Below are 24,100 nucleotides of genomic sequence, written 5' to 3' on the forward strand. Positions count from 1 at the left end.
AAGAAACACTGATAAATTACAACTAGAGGGAAACACACTTAGCCAAGAATTACTGATAAATTACAACTAGAGGGAAACACTTAGCCAAGAAACACTGATAAATTACAACTGGAGGGAAACACACTTTGCCAAGAAACACTGATAAATTACAACTGGAGGGAAACACACTTGGCCCAGAATTACTGATAAATTACAACTAGAGGGAAACACTTAGCCAAGAAACACTGATAAATTACAACTGGAGGGAAACACACTTAGCCAAGAAACACTGATAAATTACAACTGGAGGGCAACACACTTGGACAAGAAACACTGGTAAATAACAACTAGAGGGAAACACACTTAGCCAAGAAACACTGATAAATTACAACTGGAGGGCAACACACTTAGCCAAGAATTACTGATAAATTACAACTGGAGGGAAACACACTTAGTTAAGAATTACTGATAAATTACAACTGGAGGGAAACACACTTAGCCAAGAATTACTGATAAATTACAACTGGAGGGAAACACTTATCCAAGAAAAACTGATAAATTGCAACTAGAGGGAAACACACTTAGCCAAGAATTACTGATAAATTACAACTAGAGGGAAACACACTTAGCCAAGAAACACTGATAAATTACAACTAGAGGGAAACACACTTAGCCAAGAATTACTGATAAATTACAACTGGAGGGAAACACACTTAGTTAAGAATTACTGATAAATTACAACTGGAGGGAAACACACTTAGTTAAGAATTACTGATAAATTACAACTGGAGGGAAACACACTTAGCCAAGAATTACTGATAAATTACAACTGGAGGGAAACACACTTAGCCAAGAAACACTGATAAATTACAACTAGAGGGAAACACACTTAGCCAAGAAATTACTGATAAATTACAACTAGAGGGAAACACACTTAGCCAAGAAACATCGATAAACTACAACTGGAGGGAAACGCACTTAGCCAAGAAACACTGATAAATTACAACTGGAGGGAAACACTCCGCCAAAAAACACTGATAAATTACAACTGGAGGGAAACACTTGGCCAAGAATTACTGATAAATTACAACTAGAGGGAAACACACTTAGCCAAGAAACACTGATAAATTACAACTGGAGGGAAACACACTTAGCCAAGAATTACTGATAAATTACAACTAGAGGGAAACACACTTAGCCAAGAATTACTGATAAATTACGACTGGAGGGAAACACACTCAGCCAAGAAACACTGATAAATTACATTTAGAGGGAAACACACTCAGCCAAGAAACACTGATAAATTACATTTAGAGGGAAACACACTTAGCCAAGAATTACTGATAAATTACGACTGGAGGGAAACACACTTAGCCAGGAATTACTGATAAATTACAACTGGAGGGAAACACACTTAGCCAAGAAACACTGATAAATTACAACTGGAGGGAAACACACTTAGCCAAGAAACACTGATAAATTACAACTGGAGGGCAACACACTTAGCCAAGAATTACTGATAAATTACAACTAGAGGGAAACACACTTAGCCAAGAATTACTGATAAATTACAACTGGAGGGAAACACACTTAGCCAAGAATTACTGATGAATTACAACTGGAGGAAAACACATTTAGCCAAGAATTACTGATAAATTACAACTGGAGGGAAACACACTTAGCCAAGAATTACTGATAAATTACAACTGGAGGGAAACACACTTAGCCAAGAATTACTGATAAATTACAACTGGAGGGAAACACACTTAGCCAAGAATTACTGATAAATTACAACTGGAGGGAAACACACTTAGCCAAGAATTACTGATGAATTACAACTGGAGGGAAAACACATTTAGCCAAGAATTACTGATAAATTACAACTAGAGGGAAACACACTTAGCCAAGAATTTCTGATGAATTACAACTGGAGGAAAACACATTTAGCGAAGAATTACTGATAAATTACAACTGGAGGGAAACACACTTAGCCAAGAATTACTGATGAATTACAACTGGAGGAAAACACATTTAGCCAAGAATTACTGATAAATTACAACTAGAGGGAAACACACTTAGCCAAGAAACACTGATAAATTACAACTGGAGGGAAACACACTTAGCCAAGAAACACTGATAAATTACAACTGGAGGGAAACACACTTAGCCAAGAAACACTGATAAATTACAACTAGAGGGAAACACACTTGGCCCAGAATTACTGATAAATTACAACTAGAGGGAAACACTTAGCCAAGAAACACTGATAAATTACAACTGGAGGGAAACACACTTAGCCAAGAAACACTGATAAATTACAACTGGAGGGCAACACACTTGGACAAGAAACATTGATAAACTACAACTGGAGGGAAACACACTTAGCCAAGAAACACTGATAAATTACAACTAGAGGGAAACACACTTAGCCAAGAAACACTGATAAATTACAACTAGAGGGAAACACACTTAGCCAAGAAACATTGATAAACTACAACTGGAGGGAAACGCACTTAGCCAAGAAACACTGATAAATTACAACTGGAGGGAAACACTCCGCCAAAAAACACTGATAAATTACAACTGGAGGGAAACACACTTAGTTAAGAATTACTGATAAATTACAACTGGAGGGAAACACACTTAGTTAAGAATTACTGATAAATTACAACTGGAGGGAAACACACTTAGCCAAGAATTACTGATAAATTACAACTGGAGGGAAACGCACTTAGCCAAGAAACACTGATAAATTACAACTGGAGGGAAACACACTTAGCCAAGAAACATTGGTAAATTACAACTAGAGGGAAACGCACTTGGCAAAGAATTCTATTTAACTTACAATTCAATGGCCCGTTATCTTGAATATGAGTTCTAGTATCGTTAATTTCTTTTTCACAAATATTGTAGGGCTTCTACCAAGGAAGCAAGTATCGTAGCTCTAGATCTTTTGTTTATTAAGAAGATGCTTTCTTGATAAAAGTTGAAATGGACAATGGACGACGGACAATACACCACCGGCTAAGTGGCCTAGAAGGTATAATAGTATCCATCTTCAGCCATTGTAAACATGGGCCTGGTCATCAGTCGTTACATGTGGAACCTTCATCAATACATAACAAAACCAATCCAGTACTTTGTAGTTTTATTGGCATAATTTTCAAAGCATATCAACATTATATGCAGTATATTCTATATTTAGTAAACTTAGTCACTGGAAGACGTGTATAAGTATAGGGTATAAAAATGTGTTAGAACATCATATTGATCTTAAAGATTAAACACACAATAGAGTAGATGAAAGACTAGAATAATTGTTAGCAAGAGAAACAACGTGGACTCTATTTTCTATAAATTATCCACAGTATATATAAAGCAGCTAGATTGGAAATATAGAGATTCAGTTTCTGTTCACACAAATTATGGTACAACAATTGATATTGTAAAACCTCATTCAGGACTGCAAGGTAAGCAATCCTCAAGATTTCAAAATTTGAATTGAATATTTTTCCCTCTTATCATTCCCAAATCATAAAATATATTTACCGTTCTATCTTAATTGATTATAATGGACTGGTAAGATCATGGTTAATACAGTCTAATGAATCACTTCTCATGACAGTGTATCTCCCTCCTAACAGTGACGTATACTTCAGTGAGTAATATACAGAATTGAGCAAATATCTGTTTTTAAAACAGGACACAAGGGGTGACTATTTTATAGATGAGAAATGTGCATATAAAGATGGAGCATAAAATAATAAAGTTTTCGATCAAACAAATGAGCATGCAGGATTTGCTAATTTTCCATGAGTAATCATTATAACCGATCACCTATAAACTAATAACCACCCTCACCAGACCAATAATCTTGGGAGTTATGGCCCTTTGTGAATCCCGGCCATACAGATTCCTTTAATGCCAAAACCTATAACACAACCTATAACATCTGCATAAATTATCATGCTCATGAACTGCTTTTATGATCTTATAGAGAATATCTACAAACCATTCTTTCTCTGACCAGTACCAAGTTAGACCTAGATAAGTTCTTAATTAGACACTAATAATTCATTTCAAGTAAAACATTGGTCAACAAAGACCTGGAAAATATATAAAGTTGAACTTTATAGTCTAAGATCTGCCTAAAATTAGATCTGCCAGTATTTTAACTAGGTTAGATGAGGCAATGGGCAGTTAATTGATTCAGATCATATAAAAAGTCTAAGAATTGTTGGTCAATTCCTCTCATCATAGTTAGTCAGAACAATAAACCTTTGTATGTTAACAAAACCTTTTTTTATGGTACATTGAAGGAAATAAAGAAGACATTGGATATTTTCCTGTCTTGGATTTCAACAAGCCAGGTCATAGCTGCAGTACATGTTAAGTTACAATACAGAGAGGTTTGTGTGTTACCGGGGAAAACATACTAGTATTTTAACCACCTATAAACATAACGATACACCTGTATATGAAAACTATGTTTTATATGACAAATGTAAACAAGAGTATCATAAAAGAGAATGGATTTTAGACGTCCATATCACAACAAAAAATTAACGTTAATAGTCTTGTAACAGTTTCTTAAAATATACAATTTAAAGACCAAGTAGGATCCGATTAAAAGTTGTTATAAAGCTTGTATTAACATCAACATCAACAACTGTCAATGTACCTATCAGACAACAATTACTATCAAAGTGGAAATGTGTGGGACATTTTTTATTGGTGACCGAGGAGTTTTAGCTGAATCTGTACGTATGAAACACACACCTAGACAAATTATATTATGTACTCATACAAACATGTCCTTACCTCAAATTAGCTCAATGTCAAATATCCACACAGAAACATTTCCACTTTTATAGCCTAACAACAAAACATTTATATACAGTCTGAAGGGTTCCGACCCATTGATATGACCAAAAGTAGTCAGGACTATTCAGACCAGCTCTGGTACATTTTCTGAATTTGTTTAAATATTTATATGTACACATAAATCCACTAATTGTCCAATCCGGAGTTGTCCATATAACGGAGATGGACCTGTAGGTATGTCATTTAACATTCTGATCTGGTGAGCCATGGAAAACACCTTCTAGGCCTGAAGTTTTTACCCCTAGGCCCTTAATCCACAAAAAAGTTAAAATTTACTAATTTGTCATTTCAAAACAAATCAAACACTCTTTCCATTTCCCCACACTGGATTTACAGATCACTTATAAGCTAGAATATGCCACACAATTTTTTTTATTAATTTTCTATATGCATTGTATTTACTGCAGATAGGTATATAACATTAAATGCTTCTGAGAACTTTAATTTGACCGTTTAAAACATGAATTGATCTGTTAGAAATGTTTGAGACCTATTTGTAAAATACAAATTCAACACTATAATGAAAAAGTATTGATGGAGTCACTCAGTATTCATTTTAGTACATCATTATTAAAGATTTGTTTGGGAAAAAAGGGGACGATGATGTCTTATATCTGCCATGTAGACTTTCTATGGGTAATGTGCGAGTCAAAAAAAAAAAAAAAAATAAATAAATGGTTTTGGGCCCAAAGTGTAGACATAAATTGAGTAAAAACTCTTTAATGGTCATTTCTTAATCCCATTTGTCCATAAAAAACAGCAGCTTAAAAATGTAATTTCAAGATATCAATTTGTATAATGAGGGAGTATCGATATACTTTTATAAAGATTGAACATGAAATATTTTGAACATGTGCTATCTCCCCAGTGGAAATTCCAGGAAGTTAGTATGTATATACATGTATTTATCATATGACTACCGTTATATACGGTGTCATAAACCCATCATATAAATTTTCTTTATGACACTAGTGTAATAACACCTTTCGCTACGCTGATTGGCTGGTTCCGTGAGAACTGTATTCATACGCGTGGGAACGACCTACTTCTTTTTACTACGACTCGTAAAAATGGCGACTTGTGCTTGTAAACTTTGAAAAAAAATCAACTGAACGACAAATTGGTCTATTAACATAACATATTGTACAATCAAAGATAAAATCCAAGATGTAAACATCCTAAGTTTTTTAATTATATTTATACTATAAGATGTTAAATTAGGCCTGGCAAACATCTATTTTATGACCCCTAGTAACATATTTCAACTCCGATAGAAAATTGCGGTTGCGTTGTCCGATGAGACATATCTAGTCTAGATTCTTTTCAAATAAACAAATAATAACATTATTTAATAAAATCCTCATGAAAAACGGCAATGTAGTTTGTTACAACTTGCCTTCAACGGTTACTCAGGATAACATACTGACACTGTCGTCGACAAACACGTGTAATGTCAAAACAAACAACACTGCCAACAAATCGGCATCCAAAGTCGCTTTTCACGGCAGTCTGAACACAATGCTCAGTGGGAATATTCACGGTGGAACATTTCACATCTCCAAAAACTCCCGCGAGGACGAGGATAAACACAAAGCAGTGAAAAGGCGCCGTACAATGGTTCTGTACGACAGCGACAGCGAATAGACATTTGTACAACGAAGCCTCCATTATCGCGCCAAGTGACGTCACGGCTTCGTCACATCAAAAACAGTCGCTCATGAACTTTCAAACTAAAATATTTTCCTCATTGTTTCAAACACCAAGGACAATTTATCTATTATAGATTAAATGAAAAAATGCTGAAATTTTGTTTTGAGACGTGTATTTAATAAAATGAATCCTTTTCAAGAGTCAGTTGTGTTAGAACTATTTCTTCTCTCGTCGGTATAATTGACCTACTTCGAAGGTTCGGGTGATTTGGTTGAGATGTGACGATTCAAGGCAAAAGAGAAAATCAGTTTTTGATGGGAAACGATGAAAGAAAACGTCATATGATAAAAAGAATCTGTCATTCGTTTCCCTTCATATTAGATTTATGATACTCGTTTAGAATTTTTTATTTTTGCTCGCCAGAGGCTCGCAAAAATAAAAAATTCAAAACGAGTATCATAAATCTAAAAAATAAAAAATTCAAAACGAGTATCATAAATCTAATATGAAGGGAAACGAATGACATATCCTCTATATGTAGTCTATGTGTTAGGTGCAGTTTAGTATGGATACTAATCAACCCAGAATGTCAAAACGTGAAATAATGTCTTAACAAAGTTAAACAACAATATGTATATATATAACCACAATATATCTTCCAATAAACTATATAGCAAACATACAAATAGAATCAACCACAAGCTTTAACATTCTATACACATTCAGTGAAAACAGCTTCTCTCCTAAAAGATAAAAAATACATTTACTACGAACAAGTCTATTGAAACTCATTAAACTTTTAATTTCTACAATAAATTACTGTATCAGACAATAAGATTACTGTATCAAACAATAAGATTACTGTATCAAACAATAAGATTACTGTATCAAACAATAAGATTACTGTATCAAACAATAAGATTACTGTATCAAACAATAAGATTACTGTATCAAACAATAAGATTACTGTATCAAACAATCAGATAACTGTATCAGACAATAAGATTACTGTGAACCTGTTAGTGAGTTAGTAGGATGTGTTAGTACTGTCAACAGCTCACATTCAATGCTATTATTCTATACCATTTGTTGTTTCACAGATGTACATAAACAAATTTGTTGTTACTTGTGATGACAAAATACAAAAACATAATTTTCACATTATAACCAGAGCCGTGGATTAAAGAACTAAAAAGTGTACCTGAGGACACCTGGATTACATATAAACAACTAAAGTGTTTCTTGTCCAGACAATGATCCCACAAGAAACATCAGAAGACACGGGATAAAAAAAATCCTTTCTGCTATTTTGCAGATCACTGATGTATGTGGTCATGAAAATTATCCATGAAATAAATTGCAGGTCATAATGTTGTTATATTGTACTGTCATTGCTGACATTACAATTGTTCTTATTTTCTGTCCTTAAAAGACCATAGCTGTTGATAGGATGTTAAACAATACAAACCTAAACCAATATTACTGGTTATGATATACATATACTTCATCAGCAATCATCTGTAAACACTTTGTAACATGACATCAGGAGCAAAATTAGATATCATCTTATAACCAGATCGTGAAGTTTTAATTTGTTGAAATAAAATTATTTTGTTTAAAAGAAAACCATGAAAAAATTTACCCAGGAAAATAGTTGGCTTCACAGTAATATATATATATGGATTAAAAAGCAGAGTCAATATTCTTATTTATAAATAATTATCTCCACTCTCATTTTGTTGAGAATGGAGTGATAGACACTAATGTGGTAGGAACACGAGGAGGGTTAACTACAGGAAAATAGGATCATCACAAACTCAGCTTAATATCATATATTGGACACCACACTCAAAAACATTTACAATATAATTGTGACTTAGTGTGACATTCATATCACCAAACCTCAAACTTAATTATAAAGCAGACAGATATCTTAATAAAGCCGACTTCTCTTCTTAACTAAACTCATATGTAAACATTCGTTTTTACTAATATTTCCTTTAGAAGGCCCTTTTCCCTTTATTGTGATCAAACGACAAACATAACCATATAATCATGTACAATGTAGTTGCTTTTCAGCAGGTTTGTATATAATGACGGGTTGTTAGTGAAGTCCTGGAATGATTTGTATATACAGTATTATCACTCACACAGGCTACTGATCAACCTACTTACCATACAGCAAGGAAAGTTTGCAATAAAAAAAATCAATATTGATATTCAACATTAAATATAACAATCTTCCATGCACCTTAAAGTGATCTTGGTGACAATAAGTTGTGTAATTATTGTTTGAGAAACATGGGCCATAACATTCGCAGGTCAATTGTTTGATCAAAATGTATTTCAATGGTCACGAAAACATGTACACATATTTTTCTGCTGTTAATACATTCATTCAAAATGTCAATAACTACAATGTACACCTGCCTAATTGTTCTTGCAAAACACAATTTGCTGTACTGTGAAATGTATGGTATTATTAAATTATTGCACATCATAACTACAAATGTACAATGCAATGAATGTTAAAGAAAGGTACAACATCAAGGTAGTCCATATGCATCCAACAAAACAACAAACCAACACACTTCACACTAACTTTTACACAATTTATATACATAGTACGTAAATGTAGTAAAAAAAATATGTCAATTTGTTCAATTGAAATTGGCACATGTAAACTTTATTATTTAATTAAAAACTAATTATATTAGCATACTTTCATTTCAGCAGTAATAGTATGATTACACAAGAGGGCAAGATCGGATTGTTAGCATGGTTACATATACCTAGTAGTAACACCTGTCTAAGGTCAGAAATTATTGTGTCTCACAGGCTATATATATATAGTGACACAAGCACTTGAGCAGTTTATTATATATAGATCTGACACAAGGGGTCAGAAAACAACATACCTCATCAAGTGGATTGAAATCTAGAATAATTCTTTTAAAAGTAGGTCAAAGGTCACAATCAAGGTTAGCAGGTCCACAAATGTAGTACAAATAGAAAGTTCTTGTGACAGGGAATTTAATCATACGTGTCAAATATGAAAGTACTATCTTGTATGGTTAATATATACTGTGGCCAAGGTTAATGCTTTTTAAACGATGGTCAAGGTCAGCCAATACAGTACTAGTACCGATGGAAAGGTCTTGAGACAAAAAGTAGGTCAAAGGTCATCATCAATGTAAGCAGGTCTACAAATGTAGTACCAATGGAAAGGTCTTGTCACAAGGAACATACATATCAAATACCTAAGTTGTATCCTCATTAGTATTATAAAATATTTAATCTAGCTGTTTACAGATGCTGCTTGGTGTATGACAATAGCTCCTCTGGACTTTGTCCAGCCAAGCTATAAAGAAGTAAAATATACCAAATTACCAAAAAATAGAGTATAGTATATATGTCATAATTATAAGTATAGTATGTCATAATTATATCAACAAACAAATCTCTGGATGGATTATTTAATTACATTATGCTATTTTCAAAATGCCTCTATCCATTCTTGTTAAAAAGACAAGGGGATATAATTAAGCCTGTTGTTCCAGGATTCAAAATCTACATATATTCAGCCCACATACCTTAACAATAGGCCTAGGGAAGGCTACAAAAACCATACACCGTTAATGGTAAATTTATAGTGTGGCTGCAGGCACAAACCAGACAGGACAATGGTTGAGGACATAGTTTTAGCCTCAGTGTATCACATTATAAATTGACTTGCAATGTAAAACACATGGAAACAATAAAAACTGTACTGGGCCATTTTTTATATTTTGTGTGAGTGTATACATCATAGATATACAGAGTGTAATTAGATGTAAAACATAGGACCACCAAGTAAAATTTTTGATAAAAGGACAAACAATTTATATCATTTGAGAAATTTAACACAAGTAGTACAAGTTGTTTGCTTTTTAAGATTTACAATGTATACTCTAGTAACAGAAAATTGTAAACAATAATATTCTACTTCTGCTTTGTCAGCATACCAGGTATCAAGATTTCCCCTCATTAAAGCTGAACAAGCCACACAACGGATATTACCTTATCATTTCCTCTAACAAATAGTTTCCACTTTATTACTATTGACAGAGGAAGATGAGGATTGACGAGAGAAGTTCTTTAGTGGACTACCACCGCCTTCACTGCTGTGTCTGACGTACCCACCAGATGAACTACTTCCTGTTCGAGGATGATGAACAGCACTGCTCCCTGAACTGGAACCACTTCCTTCACGAGTATGACGTATTACACTGCCCTCTGGTGGTGAATGATATCCACGATTGTGTACAGACACTGGGGAGGACATAACTCCATTAAGTGTCCTTGGTGGAACTTGTGGTGATCTTTGGACGACAGGTGAGGACCTGTCTGTGCGTTGTACTTGTGGTGATTTGTGAGGCACCTTAGGGGACTTGCGTGGAATCATCGGTGACTTTCTAGGCACCAGTGGTGAGGTTTCAACACCTTCCTTAGGTTTGGGTTTCCTAAAGGACCGAGTCCTGCTCACAATCTTAATGTCTTTCATGTTGATGAGTATATTTGGATTACTGCCATGTCTGGTGAGCGTGCCTGTAGGGCTACTCGGCATACTCCGAGGGGTGTACATGCTCCAGGTATCAGATTTACTATTCTGTCGACTACCTTTATTTCTGAAGAGATTGAGTAGAGATTTACTTTTCTGTTTGTTTTGAGATTTCAGTGTTGACTGAAGCTCCAGAGTTCCAGACTTTATAGCACTTGCACGAACATCACTCAGTTTATCTTTACTCTGCAGATGAAGGAAGTTTGGATTTGATATTGAACGAACAAGTGTGTCTCGACAAGTTTCATTGAAACGTCTTCGTGTTTCTGCAACTGGCTTTATGTTAGTTTCATCGATAATCCCACGCAAGCCCTGAATGTTATAATAGTTTTCTGTGGATTTCCTGTTGTAATAGTGATGATTATCTGTCAGAAGCTCTTTACTTCCATGAAAGTCTTGCAGATTTTGAAATGGATTAATAGGTTTTGCTAAATCATAAGTCTCTACATTTTGATTTACATCTGTATTTCTCCTTGTTGACAACCTTTTCGATTCATCATGAACATTTTCACAGCTGACAGATCGTAATCTATTCAGCCTTGAACTTGAAGACCTTCGGCGACTATGGGCTGTTCTTTTGTTGTCGTAACTACTCTGACGAGGCAAACTACTGAAATTTTCATCCGAGGGAGAAGGGAGAATGTAATCTATCACACCATTATCTTCCTCCACTTCTGTACTGACTCGTGGAGTCAGGTATCCATCAACACCTGGTCCTGAGTCACTAAGTCTCCCTCTGGTGGCCTCAAAGAAGGACGGGGGAGGAGACCAAGCATTGTTGGCATGTCGAACACTTGGGGACTGGATGTTGCTCCCCGAACTGGACGTTGAATTCATCCTGAAATAATGATCGTCATTGAGTAATGTTCCCTCACTATTATTGCGAGGAATTCCAATTGGTTTAGTGTTATTCTTGGCTGGAGGAGGAAGGGGTGGACGCTCAGCTAGTGGGTTACCTCCCTTTACACTAGAAACACTGACAGAACCTTGACTGTGGTTTCTCAAGATTTGCGGGGAACTTTTGGAACGGTTCTCTGTGTTCATCCTTCTTGGTAGTGGTGGGGGATTGTTGTCATTCCCGCTGAAGTAAACAAAAATCACTGGATAAACTTAAATCAATAACATAACATTTGGTTTACCAATTGTTTTTTTAACAACAGTATCAGCTATTTCATTAACAGAGAAGTACATATATTTAACTAACAAAAAATAAGTACCAATCATCATATTTGTACGGATTTTATTCTCTGACTTCCATACTAACTATGTGAAAATGTCAGCAGTCCATGTAATGTTTGTTTTGTATTAAATAATAATGAAAATCAAAATGGCACCTTCAAATTTTAATTTCAAATTCCCTATAGCTAATTCAAATTGTTCATCTGTGTTTTTTATTCTTTTCTTTTTGTCACCCTAAATATTTTACATTTCATGGAATAGAAATTGATTCATACAGTAATTTCAGGTTCAGTGTTTTAACCCACAAGTTCTGTAGCTACTGTCGCTCTCCTCTAATTTGTACTACCATAACCTAGCTACTGTCACTCTCCTGTAATTTGTACTACCATAACATAGCTACTGTCGCTCCCCTGTAATTTGTACTACCATAACATAGCTACTATCGCTCTCCTGTAATTTGTACTACCATAACCTAGCTACTGTCACTCTCCTGTAATGTGTACTATACCATAACCTAGCTACTGTCACTCCCCTGTAATTTGTACTACCATAACCTAGCTACTGTAACTCTCCTGTAATTTGTACTACCATAACCTAGCCTACTGTCACTCCCCTGTAATTTGTACTACCATAACCTAGCTACTGTCGCTCCCCTGTAATTTGTACCATAACCTAGCTACTGTCACTCTCCTGTAATTTGTACTACCATAACCTAGCTACTGTCACTCTCCTGTAATTTGTACTACCATAACCTAGCTACTGTCACTCTCCTGTAATTTGTACTACCATAACCTAGCTACTGTCACTCTCCTGTAATTTGTACTACCATAACCTAGCTACTGTCACTCCCCTATAATTTGTGCTACCATAACCTAGCTACTGTCACTCTCCTGTAATTTGTACCATAACCTAGCTACTGTCACTCTCCTGTAATTTGTACTACCATAACCTAGCTACTGTCGCTCTCCTGTAATTTGTACTACCATAACCTAGCTACTGTCACTCCCCTGTAATTTGTACTACCATAACCTAGCTACTATCACTCTCCTGTAATTTGTACTACACCATAACCTAGCTACTGTCACTCCCCTGTAATTTGTACCATAACCTAGCTACTGTCACTCTCCTGTAATTTGTACTACCATAACCTAGCTACAGTCACTCCCCTGTAATTTGTACTACCATAACCTAGCTACTGTCACTCCCCTGTAATTTGTACTACACCATAACCTAGCTACTGTCACTCCCCTGTAATTTGTACTACCATAACCTAGCTACTGTCACTCTCCTGTAATTTGTACTACACCATAACCTAGCTACTGTCACTCTCCTGTAATTTGTACTACCATAACCTAGCTACTATCGCTCTCCTGTAATTTGTACTACCATAACCTAGCTACTGTCACTCTCCTGTAATTTGTACTACCATAACCTAGCTACTGTCACTCTCCTGTAATTTGTACTACCATACCCCAGCTACTGTCACTCTCCTGTAATTTGTACTACCATAACCTAGCTACTGTCACTCCCCTGTAATTTGTACTACCATAACCTAGCTACTGTCGTTCTCCTGTTATTTGTAACCCAGAAGTTCTGTAGCTAATATTAATGACGTCGCTCTCCTGTAATTTGTAACACAGAAGTTCTGTAGCTAATATTAACGTCGCTCTCCTGTAATTTGTAACACAGAAGTTCTGTAGCTAATATTAATGTCACTCTCCTGTAATTTGTACTACCATAACCTAGCTACTGTCACTCCCCTGTAATTTGTACTACCATAACCTAGCTACTATCACTCTCCTGTAATTTGTACCACCATAACCCAGCTACTGTAATTTGTAACCCAGAAGTTCTGTAGCTAATATTAATGTCGCTCTCCTGTAATTTGTACTACCATAACCTAGCTACTGTAATTTGTAACACAGAAGTTCTGTAGCTAATATTAATGTCACTCTCCTGTAATTTGTACTACCATAACCTAGCTACTGTCGCTCTCCTGTAATTTGTACTACCATAACCTAGCTACTGTAATTTGTAACCCAGAAGTTCTGTAGCTAATATTAATGTCGCTCTCCTGTAATTTGTAACACAGAAGTTCTGTAGCTACTGTCGCTCTCCTGTAAGTTTTACTACCACTAATTATCACAGTAAACAGTATAAGTTCTCACAGCTTTTAGGTGAGAGGTGGTCAGACATCCTAATTAACACAGGCATCAAACTGTCAGTTGTTTGTAATACAGTCAGTGATTCTGTACCACATCCTACTGTAGTAATACATCCCCATCCGTCCCACCCAACCCTGCATCAAAAACACCCTGACTGTTGATGGGGCGTTAATCCCAGCAAACTAACAATCTTCATTAGATATCGCAGGTCACTGTGCTATCTATAGAAAATAATTGTCAGCACTTTAGTGACTAATTTTCAAAGGATTTTGAGCAAACTTAATCAAGTATGAGAATAGTTAGGATGAGTTTCGATTTCAGGATGCTAAGATCAAAGACAAGGTCATTGTAAACCAAACACTACATCCCCTGCACAATTTCATTCAGAGGGGATAATAACTTTGAAATAAATCTATTAAAGCCACATACTCCCAAACAACCTAAAATTCTAGTTAATAATAATAACTTATGAACCAAAACTATCAAGGGTCCTTCATACCTATACTTACCTTGAAAGACCAGAATATGACCAGGTTTAGAACTTGATGTAGCGATATTAAGATCTCAATATGAATCAAGTCATTGAAGGGTTCTCAAGATATGACCTAGATTTAGAAAATGAGCTCTGTATAGAAGGGGTCAGTGTCACCTCTGACCCTTTAACCTTGACCAATGATCACCAGAATGTGACTAGGTACAGTTTGAATCTTCTACTTTCTGGTTCATGTGACCTATATAATTGCTTGCTTGGTTATTAACAGGACCCACTGTATTGTATGACACTATTCCCACATAACAGGACCCGCTGTATTGTATGACACTATTCCCACATAAGAGGACCCGCTGTAGTGTATGACACTATTCCCACATAACAGGACTCGCTGTATTGTATGACACTATTCCCACATAACAGGACCCGCTGTAGTGTATGACACTATTCCCACATAACAGGACCCGCTGTATTGTATGACACTATTCCCACATAACAGGACTCTCTGTATGACACTATTCCCACATAACAGGACCCGCTGTATTGTATGACACTATTCCCACATAACAGGACCCGCTGTATGACACTATTCCCACATAACAGGACCCGCTATATTGTATGACACTATTCCCACATAACAGGACTCGCTATATTGTATGACACTATTCCCACATAACAGGACCCGCTGTAGTGTATGACACTATTCCCACATAACAGGACTCGCTATATTGTATGACACTATTCCCACATAACAGGACCCGCTGTAGTGTATGACACTATTCCCACATAACAGGACCCGCTATAGTGTATGACACTATTCCCACATAACAGGACTCGCTATATTGTATGACACTATTCCCACATAACAGGACCCGCTGTAGTGTATGACACTATTCCCACATAACAGGACCCGCTGTATTGTATGACACTATTCCCACATAACAGGACTCGCTGTATTGTATGACACTATTCCCACATAACAGGACCCGCTGTAGTGTATGACACTATTCCCACATAACAGGACCCGCTGTATTGTATGACGCTATTCCCACATAACAGGACCCGCTATATTGTATGACACTATTCCCACATAACAGGACCCGCTGTATTGTATGACACTATTCCCACAAACTTACTCTGTTCTGGACTGTTGGCTGTTCTGGCGAGTATGGACAATGGGTGCTGATCTTGGAACTGTAATAAAAATTACAAACCTAGAATAGGAAAACAGTTTAAAGCCATTCCTGACATTTATAGTGACCACATTAAGATACATTACAACAAGATGCCCAGAGGGCCTGCATCGGACACTTGGATAATTCAGTAATCATGGCAAAAATATTTTAAGTTACATTACAATTATTTTTCTACCTTTTTAGTTACATCTTCCAACTATGGTTTAAACCAAATCCTGTCATTCTTCACGAAGAAGGAATTTAGATTTTTTGTTATTTGTTTTTTTTGCAACATTTCCCCTATTAGGCACCCTCTCTCAGGCTCCAAAGGAGCCACACCTTCCATTTATACAACATTATATCTCCTTTGCCCAATAATGTTACTGACCAAATTTTATCAAAAACCATGCAATTCTTCAAGTAAAGTTGCATTTAAAAGGATTTACCTCAATTTCCCCTATTGGGCCCGGAAGGTGCCACACCCTCTGATCTGTTTATACAACATTAGATTGCCTTTTATTTGCCCAACAATGCTCCAGACCAAATTTAATCAAAATTCATTTAGTCGTTCAGGACTAGAAGTGATTCAAAGGAAATGTTAACAGATGACGGACACTGCACCATGACATAAGCCAGGGCCAAGTGAGCTAAAAATCATCTTATGTAATAAATACACTTCAATAAAACAACCTGCAGACATTGATTTTTATACATTTCCAGTAGTGTAAGACTTTCATTATCATGGTAATATATAAGTTACAAATTCAGAAATTCAATAATTTTAATGGATTTCTCTTTGTTGGACAGTATACAGAGGTGTCAGCTACATAGACTTCACTAATTACAATAGATTTAGATGTTTTTAAAGTTGGTGAACATTGATTTTGTAATATCAAACAAAAAGAAAGAAACGCCAATGAAAATGTGTACATATCAAACAGGATCATTGTGATACAGGTAACAACAGTCTACTCACCATTACCAACAACATCATAATTCCAATTGTCCTTGAGTATTTTAGGTATATCTGGATTTTCAAAAGTTATGAGAGAGACAGATGTAAGAGCTGACAGCTTTTCAGCTTCTTCGACGTAATCCTCCACTTCTTCTGTTGTTCCCCGACGCCCTGGGTGTATCTTCCCAAGAGCATCAACAATATGTTGGTCCAAGAGGTCGTAAAGTTTGCTGTCGTCACCAGGCGCAGTTTGAAAAACATATATTCCATCGCCCATTGGAGCCACACGTCCTGCCTCCAGCAGGAAGCTGCCCTGGCCTGAAGCCTCAAAGTATCGTACACTCTTCAGTGGCCACTGGGCGAGCACTGATCTACAGGACTGTAGAGGTAATCACAAAATATAATGTAAATAATACTGTCATAATTCTTTATGATGATTATTATAAATTACAAGGAAAGACAGAAAGATATTGTATAGATATCTAAACAAAAAAAAAACAAAAAAAAACAAAAAAAACCCCCAACATATCAGTGATTGGGCTTTTCTTTTTATCCAAATACACATTCAAAAGCAAAAATGGCCAAATACCAGTTATCCTATAAACACTTCATAAATAGTACATATTCATTTACCAGTAAAGCGAGGGTGGCTCCCCAAGGTGATACATGCAGTATACAGTTAGCTCCCTTAGCTCCTATTCTTCGCTGAGCCTCAGAATTTTCTGCTTTGACGACCACAAAATCCTCTAAAATATAAAGAATTACACACAGATGTTACATATGGTTACTTCTGTGCTGACATATCTGTAAATACCAGGACAGACTGAAGTAACAATGACAGCCCAATAACATTCATTCAAAAGATCCATCATTTGCATCACTAAACAGTATATCAGATTTAATTTATTTTTATTCTATATGGATACAATATTTTTGTGAGAATCATGATCAACTGCCATATAATTCTTTAACAAAACTCATTTCATCAATGTAAATGTGGCATACAAAAATATTCAATAAATATATTTGATTCTTAATTAGTAAATTATCTTATTTAGTACAGTAAACTGTACTCATATCAAACTTACAATAGATGATTTTAACAATTTATTAAAAACTCAAACTAAAGTAGCTGCATTTACAAGTAAAATAGTAGAGATTCTATTGTGTTCAGACTTTATATACCACATGACTGTAAACCTACCTTTAATTTGTTCATGAAGAGTTATCTGTGTCTGTATCATGAACACAAACATGTCCATGTGTCGTTGTTCATCAGCAGACAGGCACAGGTATTTCTCGGCTGTTGTAAGCTCGAACACATACGCCCTGTTACGTGTGTTAGTGACTTTTTCCAAACGGAAACCTCCTGCCAGGCTGACTTTGTCTATGAAATTAATCATAAAACATTTATACACCTGAAAAGTCTGCAAAGTGACAAGTGAATTCAAGGCCTCAAAAGTACCAGTGTTTCTATAACTGACCCTATGTTTCTGTGCCAACTCTGAAGTTTTTTGGCCAATTTCAAGGAAGGACTATTACGTCAAGATTCCTTGCCTATGTAGCCTTAGTATAAACTATTTCATATATTGTGTTTTTTCTTGCATATTAGAGGAAACACATATTATTCTTTTTAGGCCTAAGTCCGTAATGTGGTAACAATGTTAAACAGTATCCAGTATTTTTAGAAAACTTGGCCTTATTGGTTAAGTATAAATATATCATGTAATCTAAATTTTTAATTAACATCTATATTATATATTGTTAATGGCTAAATTGGCTAGTTACCATTTGGTGCTGCATTCTTGTTTTTTGGCTTTTTACTGTAGTATTCCAACACAGGCCTGTTTCCATTACTCTTCAGTATAACGTAGCGCTGCTTCCAAGGATTGGACTTACTGAAAAATGACTTCCCTTTGCCTCCAGTCAACTTGTACAGGTAGTTCTATAGGAATACAGAAGAATGTTAAATTGTAGGACATGCTAATGAAACATTGTCCAAAATGGTTCCATCTGAAATAGCAAATTCAAACAACATTTCATATAGCATCTATCAAGATAAACAAATCGATAAATCATTCAAATTAAGAATGTTGAAATTTTCACCAAAATAACGTACATGTAATAGCATATGATTGATTATATCATCATATTCACAAATCGTAAATGCTATTGCATTTGTTTCAGTTATCATTCCCAAAACTCTAAAAACACACTGTAAAATAAACATTTCCCAACACAGTTAGTTATTATAAATTTAACCAAAGATAAAACAGCTAGTTGAAGCTTAATTGGGTCAGAGCAGAAACAGACACAGGGTTATAAAGTTCACACTGGAACTGCTCAATTATTTTTACATTTTTCATTCATGACAAATACCATCAAATTAAAGTTTAAATGTTGACAGCTGACAAACATAACTGCCATTGAAAAAAACACGGATGAAAAGTATGTAATGTTTGAATTTTGTTTCAGGTCTTTTCATCACTGGCCGTGTGATTTTTTCTAGGATTGTATATATATAAAATTTCACAAAAATATCTTCAACAGGAAAACTAGACAGCTTATAATTATCCACTGGTTCATTGTGGTTGATAAATTCATCACATTCACAGGAAATAAATTGATGTCTAATGGAAACAAGCATGCTGGGGATTTGCTACAGCAATACATATCTCCTACGCCTATAGCTACCTGACCTTGACCCAAAAACTCAGAAGTTCGAACTGGATCTGTACTAGCTACTCATGTACTGAAGTTATACCAGCTTTCACCAAACATACAAATTGCAATGAAGCTTGGCTGAAAAAAGTGCAGAAAATTGAGTGGACTGACAGGGAAAACTATATAAATCCCATGGTTTCACAGGTAGCTAGCTTTAATGGACTAATAATTTCATATCTCCATAAAGGTGTTTACCAGATATTTTAATTCTTGCACAATGTAATGGACTAATCAGTATTTTTAAAAAGATGACTTGGGTGAAAAAATCCACAAAATCATGGTATCCTGGCAATTTCAGAAGTTAATTATCATTTCTCAAAAATCTGAAGGGTCAACACATACAAAAAATATCTATATGCTCCTTAAATTCCAAGAGTCAAATCTGCTTTTGGGGAGTCAAAGGATACTCTCAAGGGTCTACTACAGCTGGCCATGGATGCAGTGAAAATCAATGTCGGTAGCTAGTATAGTCACTATAGTATATATAAGCTTATAATTAGTGACGGGGGGGGGGCATTCTAGTTTGTCCTTTCACAATAATGTTGAAATCATATATCTTCCCAACTGTAGCTATATGATATTTGCAAATCTGTTTAAAGACAACTTTTCTGTATAGCTATAGCTAGACATCTACAGTAATAAATACCATGAAGTATGTGTTTCGTTTTTTTTTTATCTGATCATGAAGGTCTCCTTGGACATTAATGACAATAACAATGTCTATATAATCAGTAATAAAACGAAGGATAAAATACATGTATCATACAAATTATAGTTCTATTTTGTTTGCTGGGGCCTGTTCATTATAAATGATAACTGGAACAAGTATGTTCACATTTACAAGCTGTACATTCAATACAAACAATGCCTGTTTGTCCAAGAGATTATGCTGGATTACAATAGTTCTACAGCGAGGCGTGATAATCACATCAACATTGTATTCCTAATCACATGTTCCCTCCAACCTATACACTGGTCACCTCTACAAGTTTGTGATGATAAACTAGAGACAAAGTTCAGTCTGTAACAAGACATACAGCCAACGGTAAAGCTTATATATATTGGTTACCACACATTAGCATCAGAGGGTGGGTTTGACAACTATAATCCATATTGTAAAATATATACTGATCATGATATTATAATGAAAAGTATAGCAATATATTGTGATTCAATAAAGTCATAGGCACAAACATGAATAAGTAACTATATCACAACTTGTCATATACCCGGTAGTTACATATATATATATCATCTAGGAGTTACTTCCATTCAAACAGTTTACTATAATGGGCATTTCACTCATGTTGGGCGAGATAATGCATATGATGGACAGCTCTCCGTTAGGATTAAAGGTAATAGCAAGAAGTCCAAAATATTTGAAAAAACAAGGTTTTCCTCGAAACAATAACTTATTCTGACTCCAAAAAAGAATAGGTACTGCTGCACGATCCCAACAACACCCCCAACACCCCCCCACCCCCAGTTTTTTTTCAATTTTTAATTTCTGCTGGGTTCCTGCATATATACCAGACAGCAAACGGGAGGTGTATTTGATCTCCCTTTTTAAAGAGCTTGAATTGCAAGCCAGAAGACTAACTCTGAAATTGTGTATTAAAAAGCCATTTGCAACAAAATTACAACATTAGATTTGACATAAAAAAAAATCCCCCTAAAGTCTAGTAAAGAAATAATTTATCCTGATACCTAGAGATAGTAAACAAGGGCCAAATGGGCCTGAATCACTCACCTGCAATGCAGTGATCTTTTCATACATGGATCCTACAGTTATTTGAAAGCATGCTACAGGACCAATATAATGTCTCTCTGTACTTTGGCTATTCACTAGAAGTCATTTAAAGATTTAGGCATACTTGATCGACGTGACCTTGAATGTGAGTCAGGGTCATTCATTTGAACAAACTTGAATTGGTAGCCCTTCACCCCAGCATGCTACAGACCCAATATCAACTCCCTGGGACTCTTGCAATTGGTTATTGAAAAGAAGTCATTTAAAGATTTTAGCCTTTTTGACTCCTGTGACCTTGAATAAAGGTCAAGGTCATTCATTTGAACAAACTTGGTAGCCCTTCACTCCAGCATGCTACAGACTCAATATCAAATCCCTGAGACTCTTGGTTATTGAGAAGAAGTCGTTTAAAAGATTTTAGCCTCCTGTGACCTTGAATGAAGGTCAAGGTCATTCATTTGAACAAACTTGGTAGCCCTTCACCCCAGCATGCTACAGGCCCAATATTAGGTCTCTGGGCCTTTTAATTTGGTTATTGAGAAGAAGTTGCTTGAATGGAAAAGTTGACGCCCTTCGGGCAGGTGAGCTAAAAAAATAACCCACTTGTACCAAACATAAGTACACTAGTGCAATATGGGTCTACTGATCAACAATGCCTTTCAACACTTGTACCAAAATTTTAACACTGAGAAACCTAAAATGATGCCATTGCTAGCAGCCTATATAGCTACACCAGTATATTATACCTACAGTATACCTTAAATAGTTAATGAGCGTTTATACAGCATCCGAGTACTGTACTACAATTTGGCTTATTTCCTAACAATATTGTTCTTAACACAGTTTGTAAACTAAGTTGTGTATGTTAAATTTAACACTGATATTACCTAATCTGACATGTAATGATTATAATTATATACTGGTATAACCTAATTTCAGATAATTGATGCCACATTATGACACATGAAAAGATTAAATAATGCATATATTGATAAACTGATCACTGCATATTTATTATGTAAGGTATATCAATTCATTATTACTGATACACAGTAGCTACAAAAAAAGTAGAATATCACTTAAAAAATATGTAAAAATTTGCAATTGCACATGTACAATGACATTTTAATAACCGTTTAATTACCATAAAACACAACTGTGTTCTGGGGGTAGTACTATCCCCTTGTAAGCTTCAACATATGTCCATCAGTAATATGGACGGAATTATCTGATTATATTGGTATTATTTGGTAATATTTATATTGTAGTATTTTTCTATATTAGTGTAGTATTTTTCTATGTTTCTATTTACTGTTATACCATCTTTGCTTTAGGAATTTTAATTAGCCCGTCAATCTGTTGACCGTTGGTAATTAGATGGGGAGGGACACGTCGGGATGATATCCCGTGAAGTAAACAATTCACCACGCCCGTGGCAGTAATCGTCTGCCCGGCTCCCGTTCATGTTTATTGCCCCTGTCAGAGAGGTATTAATCGCCTCTCATCCCTATTATCCACTACAAATGGCTGGACCTGTCTGGGAGCTCCAGCAATGCCCCATCTTTATTACACATGGTCAACATTTACTCGCGGCTAATTGTTTTTCTAAGTGTTATGTACATTGTTATTTACACATTTAAGTCACCGGAGCGGAAGGCTCCGGTACAGGTGTGCACCGCTCCGGCAGGGCTCCGGCGCTCCGGTAGCGCTCCGTTAGGTTTTGGTATAAAAGGGGTGAAAGCGAGAGCGGAGGGGGAGTTCAAGCCGGAGAGTTCAGTTCAGAGAGGGAGATCGTGGAGTTGAGTTCAAGCCAGAGAGTGTTAGGTGTTACTTTGCTGGATGTTGCTACGTATGCTGATGAAAGCGAGAGCGGTGTTGCCTTTTATATATGCTCTGTACACTGCTGATGTTGCTGAATACATAGACTGAAACTTTACGACGGTGTTGAATTGTGTTTCTCGACGACCCACACTACTTAATTCTAAACTCGGGTATTGTGGCGGGTGTCTGACGCTACCTCGAGGACACCTACCGAGGGCTGCGGGACTTTGAGTATATAGTTCCCCGGCTATTTTCGCTACAATATTTTTACATTTTAGAACAGTACCAAGTTGACATTTTTTTACTTAAATGTAGCATTGCTGCATTTGTATCTGATAAAATAGTGTTGCAGCAGGCATCTGCAGTAAAAAGTGTTACTGCTATAAAACAATGGGTACAAAGGTATGTGTTATCATTTCGTAATAGTGGAACACTCATCAACGGGATGCAAATACTTTTTAGGCAATTCATAACCACTTCACATTCTTACTCTCAGTTTTCAGTTTCGCTCATGTTTTAACAAAAATCTTAACATTATATTGTATCATTAGTACATTATTGATAAAAGAACTATATGTTTATGAAAATTAACCATGACAATAAACTGACAAAGTTCACAAGCACATGTTAATTATCAAAATAACTCTCACCTCAAAGATAACTCCTCCACTGGAAGCCATTTTTAGGTCATGTTTACGTGAATGACGTCAAATTCTCGTTGGTGACGA

The 24,100-nt window shown here is 35.7% G+C and overlaps 1 protein-coding gene across 1 annotated transcript; it reads right to left on the minus strand.

Annotated features, from left to right (window-relative positions):
* Nucleotides 1-7,051: 7,051 nt before the first annotated feature.
* On the minus strand, nt 7,052-24,064 carry LOC117345211. The gene is made up of 7 exons (XM_033908230.1): nt 24,023-24,064; nt 18,866-19,022; nt 18,282-18,464; nt 17,711-17,823; nt 17,099-17,456; nt 16,084-16,141; nt 7,052-12,194 (listed from the first exon to the last, which is right to left on the minus strand). Exons 1-7 carry the CDS (start codon nt 24,050-24,052, stop codon nt 10,586-10,588), a joined length of 2,508 nt encoding a protein of 835 aa, XP_033764121.1. The 5' UTR covers nt 24,053-24,064; the 3' UTR covers nt 7,052-10,585.
* Between the last annotated feature and the right edge of the window lie 36 nt (nt 24,065-24,100).

Source organism: Pecten maximus, chromosome 2 (assembly GCF_902652985.1).
Source record: "Pecten maximus chromosome 2, xPecMax1.1, whole genome shotgun sequence".
NCBI lineage: Eukaryota > Metazoa > Mollusca > Bivalvia > Pectinida > Pectinidae > Pecten > Pecten maximus.